A 24,725-nucleotide genomic window follows, 5' to 3' on the forward strand; every position below is an offset into this window, starting at 1 on the left:
AAAAGACCTTATAATAAAACATTGGAAAGAAGAATTGCTGCACTATATGGTATGCTGGATGGATCATAACTGGACTCTGTGATTCTTCTGCGTGGCCACTTACTGAAAGAGCTATACAGAAGCCAGTAAGGAGGGCCAAGACAACAACGGAGAATCAACAGCCCATGCACAGAAGGCAGCGTGTACTGTGCAGTGCACTTCCAGCTCCTGCAGGCGAGAGCGCCAGGTTCCGAACCCAAGTCTACCTGAGACCACAGTGCAAGGGCAGGGATGGAGCTGGGGACACGCAGGCTAGAAAAGAGAAGTGAGGGTGCAGTCCCCACACTGAAGACTGCTAGACGACCGAGGGCGCAGCAAGGGCCGAGGGCCAACGGCAGGCTCAAGGAACAGCCAGGCAGCGTGCGGATGACGGCCCGGTTACACGGTTCTTCTGAGGATGGCCGGCTGCCAAGCCTGGAGGGGTCCCCACAGAAGGCATGCGGTGGAGATGTGTGCACTCAGTCCAGCCCAGCCCAGGCTTCTGGGGTCCTCCAAGTCTGGCCTAGAAACACACCTGCACTTGAATGCTGGCACCAGACAGCTGACATCGAATTCAGTCCATTTCTACAGTAAAAATCATTAATTTTATTTCCATTATATCTGAAAGCCAGCTGTTCTTCCCACGGCAGCAGTAAAAGACCCTCTAGCTCATGTGCCAGAAGCGTGCCAGGTGCTAGGACAAAAAGAAAAGGGGCCTGTCCCCGAGCTCCAGTGGCTCAGGAAGGTCAGAGGTCAGGCACTTTCCTCTGCTCACTTGAGACCTGAATTTAAAGAGGAAACTGAGGCTAAACAGTCTTCACTGAACCAGTGTCAAGACCACCAATTGTAAAATAAAGGGAGAATTCTTATCTAACCACATCAGATATATATTTTAAAATAGGCACAAATTAATTCATTACTTCATAATGACACATGGTGCCTCCTAAAGGGTGAAATATATACTGATGAAACACTTCTGCCAAAAATGTTTGCTCTGAATCAGACCAACGTCGAGTTTATAGGAACAGGAGAACAAATGAAACACCACGAGAAATGTGAGACAAATCCAGAATGTAGCAGCGGCCTGGTCTCTTCAAGACTCAGTGTCACGTAAAACAAAAACAAGAGAGAAGGAGAACTCTTCTAGAGTCAAAGAATTAAAGAATCGGAGTACCAAAATGCAATGTATAAATCCTGATTTGACCATTGTTTTAATAAAACATCTCTGAGACCTCTGAGGAAATTTGCATATTGATGGGGCATTACCTGGTATTAAGGAATTATTGCTAATTTTCTGAGATATGTCACCATGTTTATGCAGCAGAAAGTCCTCTTTCTTAGCAGATGGTGATGAGCTTAGGACTGAAATGTCATGATGTCTATAACTTCAAAAAGGTTCAGCAGCAAAAAAGAAAAAAATTTTTAAAATATATTTTAGAAAGGTTCAGCAGAAAAGAAGAAAGAATAAGAAAAAGAAAACAAAAAGATAAAATGCATACAGAAAGAAGTTAATTGTTGAATCTAAGTGGTGGTGTAACAAATAGTCATTGTACTATATTTATTTATTTTGTACTTTTCTGTGTTGTTTTAACAGTTTCTTAATAAAAATTAGGGGCAAGGGAAGGGGACACATGGAGTAACAAGGTTTTGGAAGCAACAGAGTAGTACAGCAGGATCATGAAAATTAAAAGCCGAAAATCGTCTTCCTTTGGAATGGACAATCGCCTGCCCCTCCCCACTTTCTCATGTTTTATAGAAAACTGATCTTGCGATCTTTTTCTGCACCAGGAACATTACATCAAGTTGGTCTTCCGCCCGGTTCCCGCCCGTCTGGACAGGGACTGACTGGCTCTAAGGTTACCAAGAGCGCTCTGACTTTCAAACCCACACCCAGCCAGTGACACCCGCCTGCAGACCACAGGATCCAGATACAAACCACCAAGGTGGCACCGAGGACAGGAGCAGAGAGCTTCTTTTCCAAAAGGATCGTGGGCAAATAAAGGCGACACATGCAAAATGCAGAAAAACCTTCCTCTTCCCGGAGTAAATGATTTTCCAAATTAGTTTGCTTTCTTATTAAATAAGCAAAATTAAATTCAGTTATTTTTTTCCTTTGTACCTTTTCTTCCTTCCCAAATTTATTTTTTTTTAAAGATTTATTTTATTTATACCTCTCCCCTTTTCCACTACTCTGTGCCCATCTGCTTTGTGTTCTGCGCCTGCTTGCATTATCAGGCGGCACTGGGAAACTGTGTCTCTTTTTTGTTGTGTCACCTTGCTGCATCAGTTCTCTGTGTATGTGGCGCCACTCCTGGGTGGGCTGTGCTTTTTACCCATGGGGCGGCTCCTTGTGGGGTGCACACCGTGCGTGTGGGGCACCCCTCCATGGGGGCACCCCTGCACAGCACAGCACTCCTTGCATGCGCAGCACTGCACGTGGGCCAGGTTACCACACCGGTCAGGAGGCCTGGGGATCAAACCCTGGACCCTCCATATGGTAGGGAGTAGACACTCTATCAATCAAGCCATGTCCGCTTCCCCCAAATTTAATTTTTAACCTAACATATCTTCTTTGTTACTGGCCCACTAAACTTGTCACTTACTTACTGAATAATTTCCATTTTTTAATAAAAAATACATATTGGAGGAAAAAGAAAACCACAATTGGTCATATTACCAACATGTTGAATTAATTGTTGTAACCTTCTGGCACGTATGCTGTTGGCTTTTATCTCATTAGTGCTTTTTAAAATGAGTACATGCAAAATATTAAGTTGCTGTCCTTTCTGAGGTACATACAGAGCTACCACTGGTCCTCACCCGGGGTCACCGTACGAGTCTGCTGTGTATCTGTCCAGCACAGATGCCTGCCAGCGTCCAGACCTAGGGGAACACGGGCATGACCTGGCAGACGGCGCTTGGTGCTCACGCTTTACTAAGTTCTTCCTTTAGAAGAGTCTAGACTCCACAATCCAAAAAGCAGCCTGTCAGACGTGCTGCTTTCACACTGCATTTGCTTCCGACATGGCTTGGATTCAGACTCAGAGCTCGGAATCCGTCAGACATGGACGGACAAGATGAAGAAGCCAAGACAGAGCACTGGGGAGTGGGCAAGGCCCGTGGGCAGGGCCTGAGTGGACTTCCTGCCCCCACAGGAAAGCTGAACAGTCCACCCTGCAGTTCACCCACTGACGCTGCTTTTCATGACAAGAACTGCAGGAAGAGCCAGGGGTGTGTGTGGGGGGGTACATTTTATTATCTTGGTTCCCTGGGAACAAAGGAAAAAAGTGAAAAATTTATTTTCATCCGACCGCTTTTTTCTACCGTAATTTAAGTTTTTCATTTTGTTTTATGTTTTGAAAGTTTTACAAAGTTAATCCCCATACCAATCTGATTTCTCTGATGAGTCAGAGAACACTGCCGTGAACAGTTAGATGTGAATCCCCGTTTGGTTTTTTTTTTTTTTTGGGGGGGGGGGTAGATTATTTTTACATAAACAAAATCATAATAACTCTTCTACAACATGATTTTTTCATTAAACATTATTTTTTGGAGATCTTTCCAAGTTAGTACATAGAACTCAACCTCATTTTTAAAAATTGCTGCATTATATTCTTTTGTTTTCATTTAACTGGTTACTATGATTGAACACTCAAGGTTCTGTTTATTTTGGTTTGTCACTGAAAACAATGAGGGAAATGGACTTGGCCCAGTGGTTAGGGAGTCCGACTACCACATGGGAGGTCCGCGGTTCAAACCCCAGGCCTCCCTGACCCGTGTGGAGCTGGCCCATGCGCAGTGCTGATGCGCGCAAGGAGTGCCCTGCTACACAGGGGTGTCCCCCGCATAGGGGAGCCCCACATGCAATTGAGTGCGCCCCATAAGGAGAGCCGCCCAGCGCGAAAGCAAGTGCAGCCTGCCCAGGAATGGCTCCACCCACACTTCCCGTGCTGCTGACAACAACAGAAGTGGACAAAGAAACAAGACGCAGCAAATAGACACAGAGAACAGACAACTGGGGGAGAGGGGGGAATTAAATAAAATAAATAAATCTAAAACAAAACAAAACAAACAATGAGCAACCTTATACATCCATCTTGGGCACAAGTGCAAAAGTTTCTACACCTGAAAGTAGAGAATTAAAAGTAGCACTGCCAGATTAAAAGTCATCTGCATTTTAAATTTTGATTGTTCCTGACAAATTGTTCTGTTAAAACATTCACCTACAATATACCAGAGGGCTGTCTTCCCACAACTTTCTAAACCTTGCATTATCACTCTTTTCAAATATTACTCACCTAATAGTTAAAAATTTTATTTTCCTTGACCACTAATGAGGCTGTAAAACATTTACTGGTCATTTACATATCTCTTCCTGGGAATGGGTATTCATTCTTTGCCCATTTTCTGTTCAGTCATGTGAGGGGGTTATTTCCTCCTGCCAAAGGTATCTACAGGGTCACAGGAAACCAGGCCTCTTCCACTTGTATATTTTACTACCGTTAGGAGCAGCTTCCGTCTCCTCCACAGCTTCATGGCTATGTAACGGCCACAGGAACTCCAGTCATCACAGCAGTGTTCCAGGCAGGCAAGGGAAGGAGAAGGAATGTCCCTGCCAGTTGCATCAGTTCCCTTGAAAGAGCTTCCCCAGAGCTCCCACCTGAGGACCTCAGCCTATTTCTCACTGGTCAGCTACAGAAGCCAAGGAACTGGGCCCACTGCTGCCTCAAACCAATACAAGTCCTGGGCGTTGGAAGGCAGGGTGAGCACATGTGGGTTAGAAAGCTGTCCATCCCTACCCCAGGGAGGTGGCTGTGTGGAATGAGTTGTACTGCTTAGATGCTGGGTCCTTGCCGCACCCTCAGAGCAGAGTCCCAGGCCTCAGCCCAGCGGGGACCAGCGCAGCCTCCGCCTCTACGGGCACCTCCGCGCAGCTGCTGGAGGCCGCGGAGTGCACGTCGGGTGGGCAGGATGACCATGGCGCTGCTTGTGACCTGAAGGTTCCCAAGGCAGGGCCCGCGCCCCGCGGCTCCCACCTCTGCAGACCCATAAGCCCCAGGGGAGGCGTGGGCTGTGCACAGGGTTCAGAGCATTAGTCACAACAGCTGAAAGGCGAAGCACTCACGGGCCTCCGACAGGTGAGTGGAGCATCACCCAGCCATGGAAAGGAGGGAAGTCCTGGTACATACGCCAACATGCGTGAACCGTGAAACCACTATGCTGAAACAGGCCAGACAGGAAAGGACAGATATTACATGATCCCACTTACACGAAATATCTAGAATAAGCAAATTGATACAGACACAAAGTAGATTAGAGGTTACCAGGGGCTGGAGGAGGGAAAATGGGGAGTTATTGATGAATGGGTACAGAGTTTCTGTTTTGGGTGATGAAAAAGTGGTATCAATGGATGGTGGTGATGGCAGCACAACACTGTGAAATAATGTCACTGAATTGTACACCTAAAAATGGTTAAAATGGCAGATTTTACGTTTTTTGTTTGTTCGTTCTATTTTGTTTTGTTTGTGGAGGTGTCAGGGGCTTGGGAATGAACCTGGGACCTCATATGTACAAAGTCAGTGCTCAATCACTGAACCCTATCAGCCCCCCTGAGTTGGTTTTTTGTTTTGCTTGTTTGCTCTTGTTTTTCAGGAGGCACCAGAAACCGAACCCAGGACCTCCCATGTGTGAGGTGGGCACTCAACCACTTGAGCCACATCTGCTCCCTAAAACTTTATGTTTTATATATACATTACCAAATTAAAAAAAAAAAAAAATGGAGAGTGAGAACCACAGGTCATGGTAACTGGCTAATACCTGTCCCCTGAAGAGAGTAGCTGCCTGAGGCATCAACCCAGTGCCCTTGACAGTGCACCACTGTGGTGATCCACTTTGCTCTCAAGTACGACGTCGTTCTCTGAACACTCCCGGGTGCGGATGCAAAGGACCAGAACTCTGTTGGCTTTATAAAGGGTATTTATTTGGGGTAGAAGCGTACCATCATAAGGCCCTACAGAGAACAACTCAAGGTACCCTAAGAGGTACTTCCTCACCCAAAGTCTGTTGTCATGTGTTGAAGCAAGATGGTTGACAGTGTCTGAGAGGGTTCAACCCTGCATGCCCTAATGACTGTGGCCAAATCAAAGCCCTAATCTTAACATAATTTAATCAAAGACATCTCCGCTGAATCTAATACGGTCAAAGGGCATCACACCCAGAGGAAACAGACCATGAATTCTCTTGGAATTCATAAATAATATCAAACTGCCACAACACCCATGAAACTTCATATAGCCCACAGCTTCAACTGTAATTATTCTCTACTCATTCAATAAATAATTAGCGGAAAGCGGACTTGGCTCAATGGATAGGGCATCCGCCTACCACATGGCAGGTCCCCAGTTCAAACCCAGGGCCTCCTTGACCCGTGTGGAGCTGGCCCATGCGCAGTGCTGATGTGCGCAAGGAGTGCCCTGCCATGCAGGGGTGTCCCCCGTGTAGGGGAGCCCCACATGCAAGGAGTGCGCCCTGTAAGGAGAGCTGCCCTGCATGAAAAAACAGCCTGCCCAGGAATGGTGCCGCACACACGGAGAGCTCACACAACAAGATGACACAACAAAAAGAAACACAGATTCCCGTGCCGCTGACAACAGAAGCAGACAAAGAACACACAGCAGATGGACACAGACAGCAGACAACTGGGGCGGGGGCGGGGAGGGGGGAGGGGAGAGAAATAAAATAAATAAATCTAAAAACAAACAAACAAAAAAAAAAACAGCCCCTGGTTCTCAGGAATTTCCAGGGGAAACAAAGGAGGGACCCCACCTGTACACAGTACAGAGCGGGCCTGGCACAGGAATGCCCTTAATCAGACTGTTTGGCTAGAGCACATCCTCCAATGGCTTCCTAATGAACGGTGCATGGGAAGTACAATTTTGAGGCCTTGCATCTGTGAAAATGTCTTTAGCCTCTCCTTACACCTGCCTAAGAGTTTGGCTGGATACAGAATTCTGGGTGGGAATCGACTTTCCTTTCGAAAGCACTTCTTGCTCCATTATCTTTTAGCTTCCAATCCTGCTACAATCCTATGACTCCTGACCATATCTTTGTGATTTGTAGATATTCTCTTATCTTTATAGAGCTCTAAAATTTCATAATCATACACGTGGGAAGGAAGTTTTAAAATTCAATGTGCTGGATTCTTGGAAAGTCCTTTTAATCTGGAAACTCAAGTCCTTCACTTCTGGGAAATTTTACTGTATTATTTCTTTGACGATTTCTTCATGCTGTCAGATGATAACCACCTATTATTCCTTCCTGTTACAGACATCTGCAGGCCCCGGTCCTCCTCATTCTCTAAAGAGTTTAGCTTCTAGATTTGCATCTCTTCTTCTACTACATCTTACAGCTTAGTTCATGGCGATCTCAACATGCACCTCAATAATCCTTCCACTAGCCTGACCTTTCCCCTCTTCCTCTACCCAAATCAGCCACCCCCTCTCACCGTGCCCGCATCCAAGCAGCTCACCATTATGCTAGCTGGGTCTCATCTTAAATTTATGACCACAGACACCAGATAGACCCTTCGCGCTGCCTGGTAATCGTACTACATTTCCTTGTTTGACTCCTTCCCCACTCTCCTGGATGAATTTTATATTCTCCTCAAACTTCCAACACCTTCTCCCTACACTTCACTTTTAGCTGAAGACCTTCCTTCTTATTTAACTGAGAATAGAGAAGCAATCAGTAACCAAGCTACCAATCGACATCACCTGCCGGAAGGAGTGCTCGTGTGACTACCTGACCTGCACCCATCTGTGCACTAGATGCCATTCCTTCTCACCTCAAGGATTCATTCCTGTCATCCATCTTTCTCTTTCCCTCATCATCAATTTCTCCCTCCCACTGTATCATTCCCGTCAACTTAGAACTATGCTATAATGTCTGCTCTCCGAAGAAAAATTACTTGACCACGCCATGCCCTCCAGTGACAGCCCATGACCCTGCCTCCTCAGAGCAGCCTTTGGAAGAGATTGCTTCAGTTGCTTGCTTCAGTGCCTCTCCTCTCATTTCCTCTTGAGCCCACTTCACTGCACCATAACCGCGTTTGTCAAGGTCACCAGTGAGCTCCACTCATCAAATCTAATAGTCTATTCGTAGTCCTCATTAGCTTTTCAACAGTATTTATCATTTGGCTTTCCATTACTCTCCTTGGCTCTTCTCCCACCTCAAACCAGTCTATTTTCCTTCAGAATGGAATATATTGCTCCTCTGTTTTTCCAAAAACTTCCTGTCTTCCTTACCCCTAAATATGGGATATCCCAGGGTTTGGACAGTGGTCCTCTCCTCTATCGATATCCAGTGCCCAGATCTCCATCTAGTCTTAAGGCTTTACATAAAAGCATGAAATTCCTCAATGTGATCATCTCCAGCCCGAACCTCTCTCCTGAACTCCAGCCTAATATATCCAACTGCCTAGTTAGTACCTCCACTTGGATCTTCAGGAGGCAATTTAAAGTGAACCAGGCCAAAAGAGAACTCTACTCTCCACAAACCTGCTCTTCTTCCACTGTTCCCAATGTCTGTAAACGGTAACCCCATTCTTCAAACAGCTGAGGCCAAAACCTGCTACGCCCTCGGCATTGCTGTTCCTACAACGCCACTCCTCCCTCAGTCCTACCACCTCTTAACACTGTTTCATGGTTTTCACTCTCAGTCTCTCCTCTTTTACATGCAAGCTCTTTGAGGGCAAGGGCTGTCTTATTTGTCTGGATCCACAGTACCCAGCACAGTGCATGTTGGATTGCTATTAAGAAGAGGCAGGGAAGCGGACTTGGCCCAGTGGTTAGGGCGTCCGTCTACCACATGGGAGGTCCGCGGTTCAAACCCCGGGCCTCCTTGACCCGTGTGCAGCTGGCTCATGCACAGTGTTGATGCGCACAAGGAGTGCAGTGCCACGCAGGGGTGTCCCCCGCGTAGGGGAGCCCCACGCGCAAGGAGTGCGTCCCGTAAGGAGAGCCACCCAGCGTGAAAGAAAGTGCAGCCTGCCCAGGAATGGCACCGCCCACACTTACCGTGCCGCTGACCATAACAGAAGCAGACAAAGAAACAAGACGCATCAAACAGACACAGAGAACAGACAACCGGGGGGGGGGGGGGGGGCGGTGTTTGAATTAAATAAATAAATAAATCTTAAAAAAAAAAAAAGAAGAGGCAGTGGAAGTTCAAACCATTGAACAAGTCCCAAGCAGGAATGGATTGGATCTCTGTGCAGAAAGAGACTCTGAAATAGGAAATTAGACTTCAGTTAGATTTCCACTGGTTCCTTATATTCCGGTAATAACTCTAAAATCCCAGTAACCTGAAACATGAAGGTTTGTTGCTCACTCTACATGCCAAACCTAGGTCACTATGAGCTTGCCCTGGCCCGACTGGCGGAGCAGCTGCCACCTGGACGACAGAGGGAAAGAGCGGGGATCACACACCAGGAGCACTTTCCACACCGGGGTACACATCACGCCTGCCCACATCCGCTGTCCCCCAGCAACGCACATGGCCAGTAAGTACCACTTTGCCGCAGACAAGAGACAGGGCCCAAAATACCTGATGGACAGACCTAATGACTAGCACATCCTGAAAAAGAAGCCTCTAGTTATGAGCGACATCATTTTAATCCTGATCTCCATTCTCCTGTGAAAATGGACTCTACTGTGAAGAGAATCACACAATTGCAAAGGACCGCCTAGGGGTTAGGAATGTTATTTCTCCAGTTAGGCCTGCTGCTTCTTTACCCGGGAGTCAGAGTGTAGCAAAGAAGCCAAACACCCCAAACAGCATAAATCCCAACAGGCCTACCCCAAGACATATACTTGTCAAGTTATCCAACGCTCAACACAAAGAGAAAATACTGAAAGCAGCAAGAGAAAGAGAACTATCACATACAAAGGAGGCTCCATAAGATTAAGTGCTGACTTCTCATCTGAAACCATGGAGGCAAGACGACAGTGGTATGACATAGTCAAGGTACTAAAAGAAAAAAATTTCCAACCGAGAATACTCTATCCAGCAATGTTAGCAGCAAACATGATGGAGAGTTCAAAATATTCACAGATAAACAGAAACTAAGAGAGTATGCCAACAAGAATCCTGCCCTTCAAGAAAGAAGCCAAATATGGGTGACAGGAAAGTGCTGAGCCCAAACCGGCTCAAAAAGTAAGGTGTCAAAAGTCAGTCAGGGGAAGTGCCTGTGGCTCAAACAACTGAGCCCTCGTTTACCACATGGAGGACCTGGGTTCGATTCCCAGGACCTCCTGGTAAAAAAAAGAAAAAAGGCATCCCAGACCTGCATGGAGAGGCGCAGGCCCCGGGCGGCAAAGCACCAAAATAGACGATGACACAACCAGATAGGAAAAATAAAAAGTCAGGGGAGGAGGTGTGGCTCATGGTCGAGCACCTGCTTCCCATATACGAGGTCCCAGGTTCAAGCCCCAGTACCTTCTAAAAAAAATAATAAATACTGAAAGCAATCACAACCTTGCTGACCTGTGGTTTAGTGACTATGGGTGTTCACCAGAGATCATTTAATAAAACAGTAAATTTAACATGGTGGTAACTTAAGGAAACATCTAAGGGTTATAGCTGTGAGGCTGTCAGGAATACTTTAACTTCGTCCATGGTCATCAGCTCACTATGGGCTGCTTCTGACCTCCACGTCTTTAGAGCAGAAGAGGAATGACAACAGCTTGCTGCCCAGAAAGGTCAATCTCATGAGCCATGTGCCCACCACACACATGCGTGGCTGCCTCCCATCTGTTCTTTGCAAAGACCATGGACCTGTTATTGCCACTGCTTGCTAGATGGCTGTCAGTGGTTCACACGCAAACCCTTGAAAGAACAGGCAAGAAAGCATATCCAGTTGTATAAGACGTGGGGAAAGGAAGGGACCTTCACCAAATTTCTTTACCAAAGGTATGGAACAGCAGGCCTTGGGGTTCCTGGCACCTGGTCTGAAGTCTAACAAGTTTCATTCAGACCCTTTGATGGGAGATTCAAAGTTTGCTGATGAGTAGCAAAGTTAGCCAACATAATTTTAAACATAAAACACTATTTTTTTAAAAATTGCATGCTACTAGAAACAAGAAAGATAGCAGTTATTTTGGAGATGGAAAGTTGATTTTTTTTTCCCTTAAAAGTCTCAAAGATGGTTGAAGGAGGATTGGGTGATGACCCAATCTCAAGATTTCTAAACTCAAGATGATCTGGGATGGACTTCAAGCCTACACAGAGCCTAGATTTAACGGGTGGCTGCTCCAAGTTCTAAATTTGCTCGTGCAATTTCTACACAAAGTTCAAATACTTTCTAATTACGAAACTGTCTGCCAGTACGCAGGGAAGGACTGGCGAGGGATAAACAGTATGGAGAAACAGGAGGAATCCTAAGGCCCCAAGGCATTCCACTGAAAGGCAGAGCAGAAGTTCCAAGGATATCCACCTGCCCAATGACATGCAAATTAGAGCTCCCAGAGGAGAGGGTTCAGCAGCGTCTAGCCCCACCTCCCCCACCCTTTATTCACTCAACAAACACCGACTAACTGCGGGCTGGAGCAAGGAAGGTGGGAAAGGAAAGAGGGACAGGGATCTAAGATTTAGTTCTTGCTCTCCATGAACCTGGCTTAGCTAAACCAAAAAACAGAATGGCAAGCAGAGTATAAATGCAACACCCCAAGCACCGTAACAAGGACATGGGAAAGCCGGAACGTGGACGGTGGCAACCTCCTTCCAAGGGAACAGAACCCTAGCTGCTCCGCTGAGTGCCCTGAATAAAGGGACGAGGCACACAAAGCGCCCCTCCGCCGGCTCCCGACAGGTAGGCAGCACCGCCGCCCGCGCTCGCCCCCTCCCGCCGCGGCTGCGAACCCCTCCGCGCAGCCCCGAACAATGGCAGCCGGTCAAGGTCAGCTCCACGGGCGCCGGGGCCGGCGCTTCCCACGCGCGGGAGCGGCGGCGGGGACGTCCCCGACACCGCCCCGCCCCGAGGCCACGGCCTCCGGGCTCGCGGCCTCCGTCCCCTTCCACCCAGGTGGCTTCCCTTCTGCGCCCCCAAAGCAGCTCCCCGCCCCCACCGGGCGCCCCCTGCGCGGGCGAGGGGGTCGCGATGCAGGCTGGGAGGGGGAGGCGGGCACGCTCGGCGGGAGAGCCGCGGTCTACGTCGGGGCTCTACTTGAGGGGAGCCGCGGTTAACTGGGGGCTGCTCTTTAGGGGAGCATTCTTTAGCGGAACCGCGGTCAACGTGGGGGTTCTTTAGGGGAGCCGCTGTGAACGTGGGGGGCTCTTCTTCAGGGGAGCCGCGGCCCCGGGAAAGGGTGCGGAGGGACCTGCGGCGGGGGCTTTCCAGGGAGGCCGTTTCTGGGGAGCCCACTTGGGGTTCTCCACACGGCGCCACGTCCCTGTGCGGCCTGTTCCAGGCAGCCCTTGGGGGGAAGCGCTCGATGGCGACACAAGTGGGGTACCTATAGGGGGGGGGGCCTCCGTGGGAATCTTTTCGGGGGTGTCGTAACGGGGTCTCCACAGGAGAGCCGTTCCCAGGGAAACGGCCGCAGGGAGCTGCCGGGAGAAGCCATGGCGGCCACGCCCGGCCGCGGGCGGTGTCGCCGCACCCCCGAGCCCGCACCCCGGCCCCGCGTACCTGACGGAGGGCGACCCGCGGCTGGGGCCGGGCGTGGGCCGCACGCGGGGCAGCCCCAGCCGGAGCGGAGGGGGCACGTCCATGGCGGCGGGCGGCGACGGGACCGAGCCGGGCGAGGGGCACCCGGGCCTGCGCGCGCGCACGGGGCAGCGGGCAGGGACGGGCGCGCGCACGGAGCGGGGGCCGAGGGCGGGGCCGAGCTGGAGCGGCGGGGCGGGGGCGGAGCCAGGGGAGGGCTGTGGAGGCCGGAGGGGCGGGGCGCGGAGGGGCGGGGCTAGGGGAGAGGCCTGTGGAGGGCGGCGGGGCGGGGCGGAGTTGGAGCGCAGGGGGCGGGGAGAGGCGGGGCTAGGGGAGAGGGCTGTGGCGGGCGGCGGGGCGGGGCGGAGTTGGAGCGCAGGGGGCGGGGAGAGGCGGGGCTAGGGGAGAGGGCTGTGGCGGGCGGCGGGGCGCGGGCGGGGGCGGCTCCAGGCCGCGCCCTCTGCACGCGCTGGGCTGAGCGGGGCTGTCCCACGGGAGGGTGGCCGTCCCTCCGCCCGCTGGCTGCGCGCCCCCCCCCCCCTCCAAACCCCAGCCGGCTCTTGGCGCTGCGCTCAAGGGCCCCAAGGGCCTGGGGTCCGCCGTCCCGCGTCCTAACTGGACCGCGCCTCCGTCTTTCCGTCCGTAAAACGGGGGAAACTGCCTCAATCCGATGCCAGCGCCCCTTGTGCGCAGGACGCACTGAGGATTTTGCCCTGCGTCCTGCAGGACTTGGGATGGCGCACACGCCCTGTATTCGTCTTCTGTCAGGGAAAGAGTTAGAGCTTTTTTATTCCACCATAGCATTGGCGCTTAAGTCACTAAAATGGCAGCGTTAGCTCCACAAGTAAAAAGCTGGACAATCCCCGAGGGCAGGGCTTCTCGTTCCACGGACCCCTTACTAAATCCACACCGCCCTGTGTGTTCTTAATAGCTACGTCACCCGCACCAGCAGGGCTCAATTCAAGCTCACGAGCCCCTGCTTAAGAACCCCTGCCTTATGGTCAGAGAATCTAAAGGAAAACCAAAAGAGCGGGTCAGGAGTTTCAGCTAAAGCCTCAAATCCTGGAGAGAAGGTGGCCATCACTATTCAGAGCACTTCCGGCCCTTGGCGGCTCTGGAAAGTAGCCAATGGGCGTCAGCCTCCCTCCAGGCTCCGCTTCTGAATATCAGCCAATCAACAGGGGCTTCCCTCCATAGCTCTGACCGTTAAAGAATCAATAACAGGGGAAGCGGACTTGGCCCAATGGATAGGGCGACCGCCTACCACACGGGAGGTCTGCGGCTGGGCCTCCCACAGGCAGTGCTGATGCGCGCAAGGAGTGCCGTGCCACGCAGGGGTGTCCCCCGCGTAGGGGAGCCCCACGCGCAGGGAGTGAACCCCGTAGGGAGAGACGCCCAGCACGAAGGAAGGAGCAGCCTGCCCAGGAATGGCGCTGCACATGCAGGAGAACTGACACAGCAAGATGTGCAACAAAAAGAGACACAGATTCCCGGTGCTACTGATAAGTATAGAAGCGGTCACAGAAGAACACACAGCGAATGGACACAGAGTAGACAAAGGGGGGGGGGGAAGGGGAGAGAAATAAATAAAAAATAAATCTTAAAAAAAAATTTAACTGGGCTCCAGCTTCTGTAGGCCAGCCAATCAGCGACAGCCCAGGTTGGCGACAACAGCCAATCAAGTGCCGCCTCCTAGGGGCCAGGCTTTGGGGGGCGGGGCCTGGCGCGCTGACCTAAGTTGGAGCTGGAGGCTCGCGCAGGGGCGGGGCCTGGCGCACCGACCAGGGCGGAGCTCGGAACCTTGGAGGTGCGCAGTCCTTCCCTCAACGTCAGGCTTTCCAAGGCTTCAAGTAAAATCAGCTCTGCTTTTGCTCAGGGAGACCCTGCCTGACCATACAAGTCTCCCTTGCAGGTAGATGAGAAATTCGCCCTTTCCCCCCCATCAGATACTGAGTTCAATCTATTGTTACTTTGTACCCCTTTCAAAGGTGCGACTCCTGTCTAAGTTGAGCTGAATTTGAACATGTGATAAACGCAGTGATGCAGCCAGGAGATTACCTAATCAATCTGTTCGGATCAGTTGTTAATATATTCACGGAGTTGTGCAACATCGCCGCAGGCTGTTGTGGAGTATTTCCATCACCCTAACAAGCAACGTCCTACCCATTTGGCATTCCCCTATCTCCCAAGCCACCCCAGCCCCGGACAGCCAGTCACCTTTCTGTCTCTATATTTGCCTTCCAGGACATTTCATATAAATGGACTCATACGGTAAGTGGCTGGATTCCTTCACACTTTATCCATTCATCAGTGGACGGGCATTTTCATTTAAGCTTTTTCACCATTATAAATAGAGCTGCTGCGATAAACATTTGTGTACAGACTTTTGGGCAGACAGGTTTTCATTCCTCTTGGTTACATGCCTACAAGTGAACCTGCTGGGTCATGGGGCTCCATCCTTGAGGAACTGCCATGCTGTTCTCCAAAGCAACAACCCTATTTTACATTCCCATCAGCAGTATATGTCAACACTGGTTGCCATCTGACGGTTTAATTATAACCACGTAGTGGATGTGAAGTGGTAACTCGCCTTAGTTTGGTTTGCGTTTCCCTGATGACGATGATGTCAAGCACTTTTTCATGTGCTTATTGGCCATTTGCATATACTCTTTAGAGAAATATGTATTCAAATCCTCTGCCCATTTTTTATTACTGAATTGTAAGTGATCTTTATATATTCTAGACACAAATCTCTTATCAGATAAATAATTTGCAAATAATTTTCTCCCATTTTGTGGTTTCATCACTTTCTTGATGGTGCCCTTTGAAGCACAAAAGCTTTTAATTTTGGATAAGCCCAATTTATCTACTTTTTCTTTTACTGCTTGTGCTTCTGGTGTCATGTCTAAGACTCCATTGCCTAATCCAAGGTCATGAAGATTTACTCCTATGTTTTCTTCCAAGAGTTTAATCGTTTTAGCTCTTAGATTTAATCTTTGATGAATTTTGAAGTAATTTTTAGGGAAATGGACTTGGCCCAGTGGTTAGGGCATCTGTCTACCATAAGGGAGGTCTGCGGTTGGGCCTCCTTGACCCGTGTGGAGCTGGCCCATGCGCAGTGCTGATGCGCGCAAGGAGTGCCCTGCCACGCAGGGGTGTCCCCCGCGTAGGGGAGCCCCACGCGCAAGGAGTGCGCCCCGTAAGGAGAGCCGCCCAGCACGTAAGGAAGTGCAGCCTGCCCAGGAATGGCGCCACCCACCCTTCCCGTGCCGCTGACCACAACAGAAGCGGACAAAGAAACAAGACGCAGCAAATAGACACAGAGAACAGACCACCAGGGGAGGGGGGGGAATTAAATAAATTAATAAATCTTTAAAAAAATTTTTTTTGAAGTAATTTTTTAATACGGTATGAGATAGGGGTCAAAACTCATTCTTTTGTTTGTGGAAATCCAGTTGTGTTAGCACCATTTTTAAAAATAGACTCTCCCAATTGAACTGTCTTGGCACCCTTATAAAAATCAATTGCAAATCACCTGTTTTTTGTTTGTGTATATCCAAACACCAAAATGTCAAAAAGCGAGGGTAAATTTCACAGTGAATTTTCTGAATGAGGAATATTCATTAAATGAGAGAAAGCCCTTTGATGCTCTTGTGCACTCTGCAATTGTTCATTCAATTCTAAAAATGATGGAAAATTGAGATATAAACCAGCATATTCTAATAGCTAAGTGTAAACAATGTGTGATTTCTTCAATTTGCACCAAGAAAGTGCTAAAATAACAAATTTCCAATTAATAGAAATTCATTTGAAGAAGATAAATAATTGCAGCAGAAGTTATAATGACCCCCACTCTGTACACTGTCATCAAACCTCCAGTTCAAAATCCTCTTTTAACATACTACTATTAGAATGTTCAAAATTTGCAAGCAAATTTTCAAACACAGGACAAACTCTATGGCAATAATAATAATAGTAATAAAAAACGTGAAGCTGGGAAACGGACTTTGGCCCAGTGGTTAGGGCGTCCGTCTACCATATGGGAGGTCCGCGGTTCAAACCCCGAGCCTCCTTGACCCGTGTGGAGCTGGCCATGCGCAGCGCTGATGCGCGCAAGGAGTGCCGTGCCACGCAAGGGTGTCCCCCGCGTGGGGGAGCCCCACACGCAAGGAGTGTGCCCCTGAGGAAAGCCGCCCAGCGTGAAAAGAAAGCGCAGCCTGCCCAGGAATGGTGCCGCCCACACTTCCCGTGCCGCTGACGACAACAGAAACGGACAAAGAAACAAGACGCAGCAAATAGACACCAAGAACAGACAACCAGGGGAGGGGGGGGAATTAAATAAATAAATAAATCTTTAAAAAAAAAAAAAAGTGAAGCTGCATTTACTATTGCACCAATTATCAAAGATCTAAATCGTTCACCTTTTTATGGCAGAACCATGGATGCAAGTAATCACAATACAGAAAAATTTCCCCTTGATTGTGTCTCTTATGAAAAAGGACTGTAAAACCCCTTCAGGTGAGGCGTCAGAAACCAGAGAAATTTTTGCAGAGACTCTCTTATTAAGTTAGCGGTTACTAATAAAAATTGTACTGCTTTTGAGGGAGATCGTACAATACAAATTTTGGTGGGCGGTGCATAAAGGTGTAGACACTTTCATCCCACGCTGAAGTAAAGCACGAGTGATGCTAAGGAGCCGGCGAGCGGCCTGGCGCGCTCTGCACAGCGCTGCTTGGAAGGCACCTGCCGCCCTTTCCACTGAAGGAACGGCTAGGAAATTGTTCTCTTGTGGAGCATTTATACAGTTTGAACTGAAAAATCAAGGGATTTTTGTGCTTTTGTTAATAGTCACTATTCCGTTCTCTTGCATTCAAAAACCTGTTAGTTCCCTTTAACAAATGCAGTTGAGGGGACTGTCAGTTTATTTGAAGCACTGAAATCATGGTTTCATTGTAAAGGAAAGGTCCCCAAAATTCTTACTGCCTTTGAAAATAATGCACTGAGTTGTGACATTTAATACATTTAGAGGTTCACAACCGTCATCTCTATCTAGTTCCAAGACATTTTCATCACCCCCAAAGGAAACCCCAGACCCATTAAGCTGTCACTCCCCGTCCCCACCCGCCCCGTCCCCTGACAGCCACCAATCTGCTTTCTGTTTCTATGGGTTTACTGATTCTAGGTATTTCATATAAATGGAATCATGTCATATGCAACTGTTGTGTCTTGTTTCTTGCAGTTGGCATAATGTTTTCAAGGTACATTGACTTTTATCATGGATCAGGGCTTCATTCCTTTATTGCACTTTTTGTTGACCCATTCATCCATTGATTGACAATTGGGTTGTTTCCACCTTTTTGGCTACTGTGAGCAGTGCTGTTGTGAGCGTTGGTGCAAGTGTCTGTTTGAATAGCTGTTTTCAGGTCTTTGGGTACATACCTAGGGGTGGAATTGCTGGGACATATTCTGTTTAACTTTTTGAGGAATCGCCAAACCATTTTCCACAGAGGCTGCACCATTTTACATCCCCACCAGCAATGGGTGAGGGTTGTAATTTCTCTGCATCCTCACCAACACTTGCTATTTCCCTTATATATTTTTAAATGATCGCTATCATAGTGGATGTGAAGTGATATTTCATGGTGGTTTTAATTTGCATTTCCCTAGTAACTGGGGATGTCAAGCATTTTTTCATGTACTTATTGGCCATTTGTGTTTGTTCTTTGGAGAAGTATCTACCCAAGTCCTTTATCCATTTTTGTATTAGGTTGAATGTCTTTTTGTTGCTGAGTTAGAAGAATTCTTTATGTGTTCTGGGTGCTGGATTCTTGTCGGACATGAAATTTGCAAGTGTTTTTTCCCACTCTCTAGGTTGTCTTTTCTCTTTGTTGGTAATGTGCTTTGATGCACAAAGGTTTTTAACTTTGATGAAATCCAGTTTATCTATATTTTTATTTTTGTTTCTTGTGCCTTTGGTGTCATATCTGAGAATATATCGCCAAATCCAAGGTCAAAAATAAATAATACATTGAGGGATACCTACTTATTTCTTGTATCTTTTTAGTAACAGAAGTATGCAAATTAAAAGAAGAGCAAATAGTGCTATTGAAGTACTCCATCACATACAGGATTTTGTTGAATGCATTAGAAAGAATTAAGAAAAACGTGTCCCTTTAAGTGTCAAGGTTGTTCTGAAAAGGGACTTACTTATAAACAGGAAAAGATTGTGACTTGAAGTGGGTAATGATTACAGCATTTGCCAAGACTGTCTTTTGAAACAGATTTCATCCTGTAAAGAACTTGATTATTTCAATTGGATGTTACTAACTATTCTTTCAGGATGGGAACAAGTTGAATCACCATTTAAGGTGTTGAAGAAGAAAGGAATAAAAATTGACAACGAGTTTTGTTTTGTTTTGTTTTGTCTGCAGACACCATTTCTAAGTGGACTGGTCAGAGAAGCGCAGTCCTGAGGAGTGGCCTCCGTCGGCCGGGCTGGCCACGCAGAGCCGTCCACAGGAGTGTTTACTGGCCTGTGAGCTCACAGTTCTGAGGTGAGAAGACGTACAAATCAAGGTGTCGTCAGGCGACGCTTTCTCCCCGAAGAGCAGCTGCCAGCGGTCCTGGACGCCTGTCCCAGGCAAGGCCGTGGTGGCACCTGCTGGTCCCCCCTCTTCTGGGGTTCGTGGCTTCGGCTTCCCCTGACTTCCTCTCTGCTCCTCTGAATTCCTCCTGTTTCTAAAGGACTCCACTAGGGGATTAAGTCCACCCCGGGCCACGCCTACCGAAGTGACCGCATCCAAAGGCCTCGCCTGGAGCGCCCTGGGCCAAGGTGCCATGTGCCTCAGGTCCACACCAGAGCTTCGGACCGTCACAGATGGGAAGCAAGCTCATGCCGAGAAAGGGAGCATTCGCATCAACAAATCCAATTTGAAGAACAGTGTGGGAAACAAAGGCAAGTTTTTCCATAATAGCAAGTTACTTCCTTAACAACTGGGTCATGCTGTCCCTAGAGGTGCACGTGCAGGGAAATGTAACATCCTGACGGAACCAGGACTTGATAGCACGGGACGACTTGGGCAACAAGATTCATAAGTATATTTGTTTCAATAACATAATAGAACATTGTGAGCTTTGGTTTCTATCTAAACCACTGTATTATTTTGAATGAGCTAATGGTAATAGTTGTCTAGAATGATTCCTGCTTCTCACGGCCTGTTGGGGTATATAAGCAGGCCCCTGAGACTAATAAATTTGTCCGATGAGCTTGAGGCTTCAATGCTCTCAGATCTCCTGATCCCAATCTCTCTTTGTCTTTCATTCCCGATACCCTTTGGGTCCGCGACTCCGACAGAACTGTCCTCCGAGTTCCTGACTTTATGCTGGTGCATATTCAGCGTACTTGTTCATATGCCAACGTAGTGTTCTCAAGAATGTTCAAGGGACGAAAGAACTAACTAAGCTCGATGTGACCGCTGTAGAAGCAGTGCTACAAGGTAATTGTTTTTGCAAGAAATTTCATAAGCAAATTCTGAAAATGGAGAAACCATTAAGGAGAACCAAATGATCAGAGAAATATAATTAAAGAGGTATGTAATTTAAATACTATAGTTTGTTTTCTGTAAACAACAAATGATTTTCAGTGGATGTCCAGTGAACTATTTTTCTTCAATAGTCAATGTATGTATGTATAAGCAGTTGGGTATAAATCAAAGTGAGCTGGGCTCTCTGCGTTTTTATTTGCTAAATCAAGCAAACCTACTCCTGGATGATCCGAGATAAAGTTCCCTGGTGCTCTGCTGCGGTCAGACCTTCCACAGCAGGCCCAGGCAACCCTGATTTGATTTTAGTGGCCATAGATCTGTTTTGTCTGTTCCTGAAACTTATATAAGTGGGATCAGCATAATGATTTTGAGATTCATTTACCTTGTTTCATGTATCAGTACTTTGTTCCCTTTTATTGATGAGTAGAATCCCAGAGTTTGGATGCAGCATGATGTGGTTATTCATTTACCAGTTGATAGACATTTGGGTGGTTTCCAGTTTGGGACTGTTAAGACTAAATTATTGTACATTCATATGTAAGTCTTTGTGTGACCATATATTTTCATTTTTCGTGGGTAAGTAATTCTGAATGGAATTGCTGGGTCATGTGGTATGCCAAATTGTCTGCAAGAATAAAATTTGGGGGTGGGGTAGATTTCATGTCTATTAATAGAGTAATAAATAAATTGTGGAATAGTCATGCAATGTAATATGCAATTAAAATGAATACTGATAAATCTCAGAAAGAGAGTTAAATGAGCTAGAAAAGAGTATGTGCAATATGACACCATTAATATAAATTAAAATAAACATACCAAAATGATACTATAGAAAAGTGAAGGTAAAAAAGTTTTTTAAAAAATCCCAAAACATGACAGTGTAATACAGAGAAAACTGTGTGTGAGGGGTGTGTATGGGAACTCTGTACTTCCTGTGTAATTTTTCTGTAAAACCTATAACTCTAAAAAATAAAACCTATTTTAAAACAACAGCATGTAGTGTTTGCTTCTGAGACTGAAAAGGTGAACTTGGTGAGTACATCTTCATTTGCAATGTTTTATTTATTTATTTTTAAATGGATGCAAATAGACAAATTATCAACATTTGTTCATTTGGGCGATGGGTACCTAGCTTCTGTCCTTATCAGCATATTTAAAATTTTCAGATAAACAAGGAGCACCTTCAAATCCCTATGAAAATATAAACACTCCAATGAAAATGGCAAATGATACAAATAGGCAGTTTTCACAGGAAGAAATATAAATGGCCAAAAAAGAGATGAAAATATGTCCAACCTGACCGGAAATCTGGGAAACAAAAATTGAAAGAACAATGAACTGGTCTTTTGTTTATTAAATTGACCAATCTTGGGAAGCGGTCTTGGCCCAGTGGTTAGGGCCTACCACATGGGAGGTCCACGGTTCAAACCCCGGGCCTCCTTGACCCGTGTGGAGCTGGCCCATGCGCAGTGCTGATGCGCACAAGGAGTGCCCTGCCATGCAGGAGTGTCCCCTACATAGGGGAGCCCCAAGTGCAAGGAGAGCGCCCCATAAGGAGAGCCACCCAGTGCGGAAAAAAGTGCAGCCTGCCCAAGAATGGCACTGCACACACGGAGAGCTGACACAGCAAGATGAGGCAACAAAAAGAAACATAGGTTCCCGGTGCTGCTGATGAGGATGGAAGCGGTCACAGAAGAACACACAGCAAATGGACACAGAGAGCAGACAATTGGGGAGGCAGGGAAGGGGAGAGAAATAAATAATAAATAAATCTTAAAAAAAATAATAATAATTTGACCAATCTTTAGAATAATAGTAACCAGTTTAGAGAAGTAGATACTCTGATCCCTGCTAAACGGGTACAAGCTTACTGGAGGGTGGCAGTTTGGCAAAATAGATGTAGCGTGTTTTCAAATTTCTTCTCAGTCTGACTCGAGTGTTGGATTGATGAGGGTTACACTGCCCTGTGATTAACAGTCAAACTCATTTACAGGAGTTTCAGCTGGTGGGTTTTCTCTCCCTGTGCTGAAAACACTACGGCTGCTTCAGAGCCATGTGGGGAACTGAGGACCCCTCCCCACGTGGGCCCCTGCCTCGGCGGCCTCCCTGCATCAGCAAGCAGCCCTGGGGGGCTGTCCCAGCTCCAGCCAGAGGACACCGAAGGAGCAAAGAGTGATACAGCTGTCTCTTAAGAGAGGTCCCTGCAACTTCCATAGGACACTTTGCTTTCACCTGGAGTCCAGAATTTAGTTCTATGACCATGCCTGTGGTACAGAATCTGAGAGCTGCAGTCTTTATTCTGGGGGCAATGGGCCAGCTAAGTTATCTTGTTTGTTTTTCTTTTTGGTAAAGGAAGTAGGGGAGAATGGATATTAGGAAAGAAGTAACAATATTTGCTATGGGTGTTATTTTACTTTGATCTTTCAAAATAAAAGGTCTTTCATGGACGAGGCAGTGGACCCGGTGGCCCCCTCCCCAAGCTCCCTGCAGTGGGCCTTGGGCGCCCGCCCTGAGCTTTCCACCTTGCCCGGGCTCTGTCCTGTCCCTGCTGCGAGTGCTGCTGCTCCGGGCGCACGGCTGCCTCCTTCAACAGAGAACTGCCCTTGGCCTAGGCAGCCACAGCACAAGGAAATGGCTGGAGGTCATCCCACCCCTAAGGGGAGAGCGCGGCCAGGGACGACTGGCACGGGTGGGGAAAAGCCCCTCTTATCTCCAGGCGACCCCCCACACCTCTGGGTACAAGTCTCGCTCCAGAGCCCTCCTGGGATCAGGCTGGGATCTCGCCAGGTGAGACGGCACCGCTCACCTCCTCTCTATACACTTGATTTGTTCCTGCCCCTCCCCTCCCCACCCTCATCTCCTTCCTGCCAAGTTCCTCCTGGGAGCATGCTCTTAGTAAATCACACAAAACCCCCACCTCACCCTCCGCTTCTAGGGAAGTCGACCAAGACAAGCCCCTAGCTACCGGGTAGCAGGAAAGCAATTAGGTTTCTGTCCTGTCCAGTCACCGCAGTCCAGTAATTTGGACAGTCCTGCCCCCACTGACTTTGGACTTTCTCTGGCCAAGGGACTGTTGGCAGATGGGATGTGAGCACAGGTTTCTGTGTGTCAGGTGGTTTGGCCTCGGGAATCCTCAACTCTGTCCTGAGAAGAGCAAGTCCCAAGCAGCTGCTGGGCCCGGATGAGAACTGTGGGGGATGTGAATCCCACCACAGCCTGAGCCCAGCCCGGCTGGTCTCAGCGGACCCGAGCAGAGCTGCGGCTTGAGCTCAACGCCGTGCATGAGGAGTCAAAGCTCGTTGTTAGCGGCCACTGTTTTGGGGGATTGTTTGTTATGCAGCAGAAGCATAACTAATGAAGTCTTTCTAGGGATAAATGCTCAGATTCTGAGGTGTGTGCATCCATCCCATTGTCAAAGGGAGCATCGACCCAGCAAGGGGAGGTAGCCTTGCGTCTCCAGCCCCGACCTGCTGAAGTCTGAAGACCATGGGCCTGAGAGCCATTCTTTCTTGGTCTGAGCTGGGCCTCGTGGCCCTCTCTGTGACTTCACCTCCTTGGCTTTTCCTTGCCTGTGGACACTGCAGAGTCCTGCCCTGCCCGTGGGGTCAGCCCGCAGGCGCCCGCCTCCCTGGGACACACCCTTCTTGAAGCAGCCTCCGTGCAGTGGTGGGGCCGGGGGCAGGGCAGAGGCCAGGCTCCGGCCCCGGGCAGGACACCGGAGGGCACGCTCACTCCAAACTCCCTGCCCCATCGGCCGCGGCCGGAGGCCTCTGCTGCAGGTCGACCCCTTCCCTGACCACCTGTCTTCTCCCCGCCCCTCCGCGGGTGATGACCCGTGTGCAATGTCTGGTCCCCAAGTCCGCCTCGGCCCCTGGTTCCAGAGACGCCAACCTGTGACACGGGTCCTTGGGGTGGAAGTAAAGACTCCTTACCTTCCTGTGTGTGAGGCAAAGATGAAAAGCACCGAATCACCTTCAAAATATTAGTTCACTTATACCTGAAAAAAGAAAATATGAAATGAGAAACACGAGTCTTCCTTACGGAAGGGCTTCACTGCAACCAAAGGAAAACCGTGAACCCAATCGCCTGGACCAAAGATCAGTGTTTGTTCAGATCCGGAACTGTGTCGCAAAGGTCTTTTCTAGACATGCTACAAGCATAGGGCATTGGAGACCCAAGTGACTGCGAACTAATCCAATCAAAAGTGCATTCTTAGTAGGAGTACAGCTCAACTCGATTTCACCAAAATGGCAGATTTTCTAAGTTGGGTTTTACTGCCATTCAGCGCACATTATAACAGTTTTCTCGCTGTCAGACAGTGCCTGCTCTCACTCCCGTGATGACGCAGAAGTCTAGTCCAGGAATCCTTGAAGAAACCTGAGACCCTGAAGTTTATTTCCAGCCAGACTGTCGTTCAAATATGAGGGTGTGACACAAATATTCTCAGGCATGAAAGGCCT

At 48.3% G+C, this 24,725-nt stretch overlaps 1 protein-coding gene across 1 annotated transcript in view; it reads right to left on the minus strand.

Annotated features, from left to right (window-relative positions):
- DNAAF9 (dynein axonemal assembly factor 9) overlaps nt 1-24,725 on the minus strand; it is a 131,188-nt gene that overhangs the window by 94,716 nt on the left and 11,747 nt on the right. Inside the window, exon 2 of the mRNA XM_058287457.2 lies at nt 12,704-12,939. Coding sequence (XP_058143440.2) covers nt 12,704-12,939 — 236 coding nt within the window. The remainder of the gene's footprint in view (nt 1-12,703; nt 12,940-24,725) is intronic.

Source organism: Dasypus novemcinctus, chromosome 24, assembly GCF_030445035.2.
Source record: "Dasypus novemcinctus isolate mDasNov1 chromosome 24, mDasNov1.1.hap2, whole genome shotgun sequence".
In the NCBI taxonomy this organism is placed as follows: Eukaryota; Metazoa; Chordata; class Mammalia; order Cingulata; family Dasypodidae; genus Dasypus; species Dasypus novemcinctus.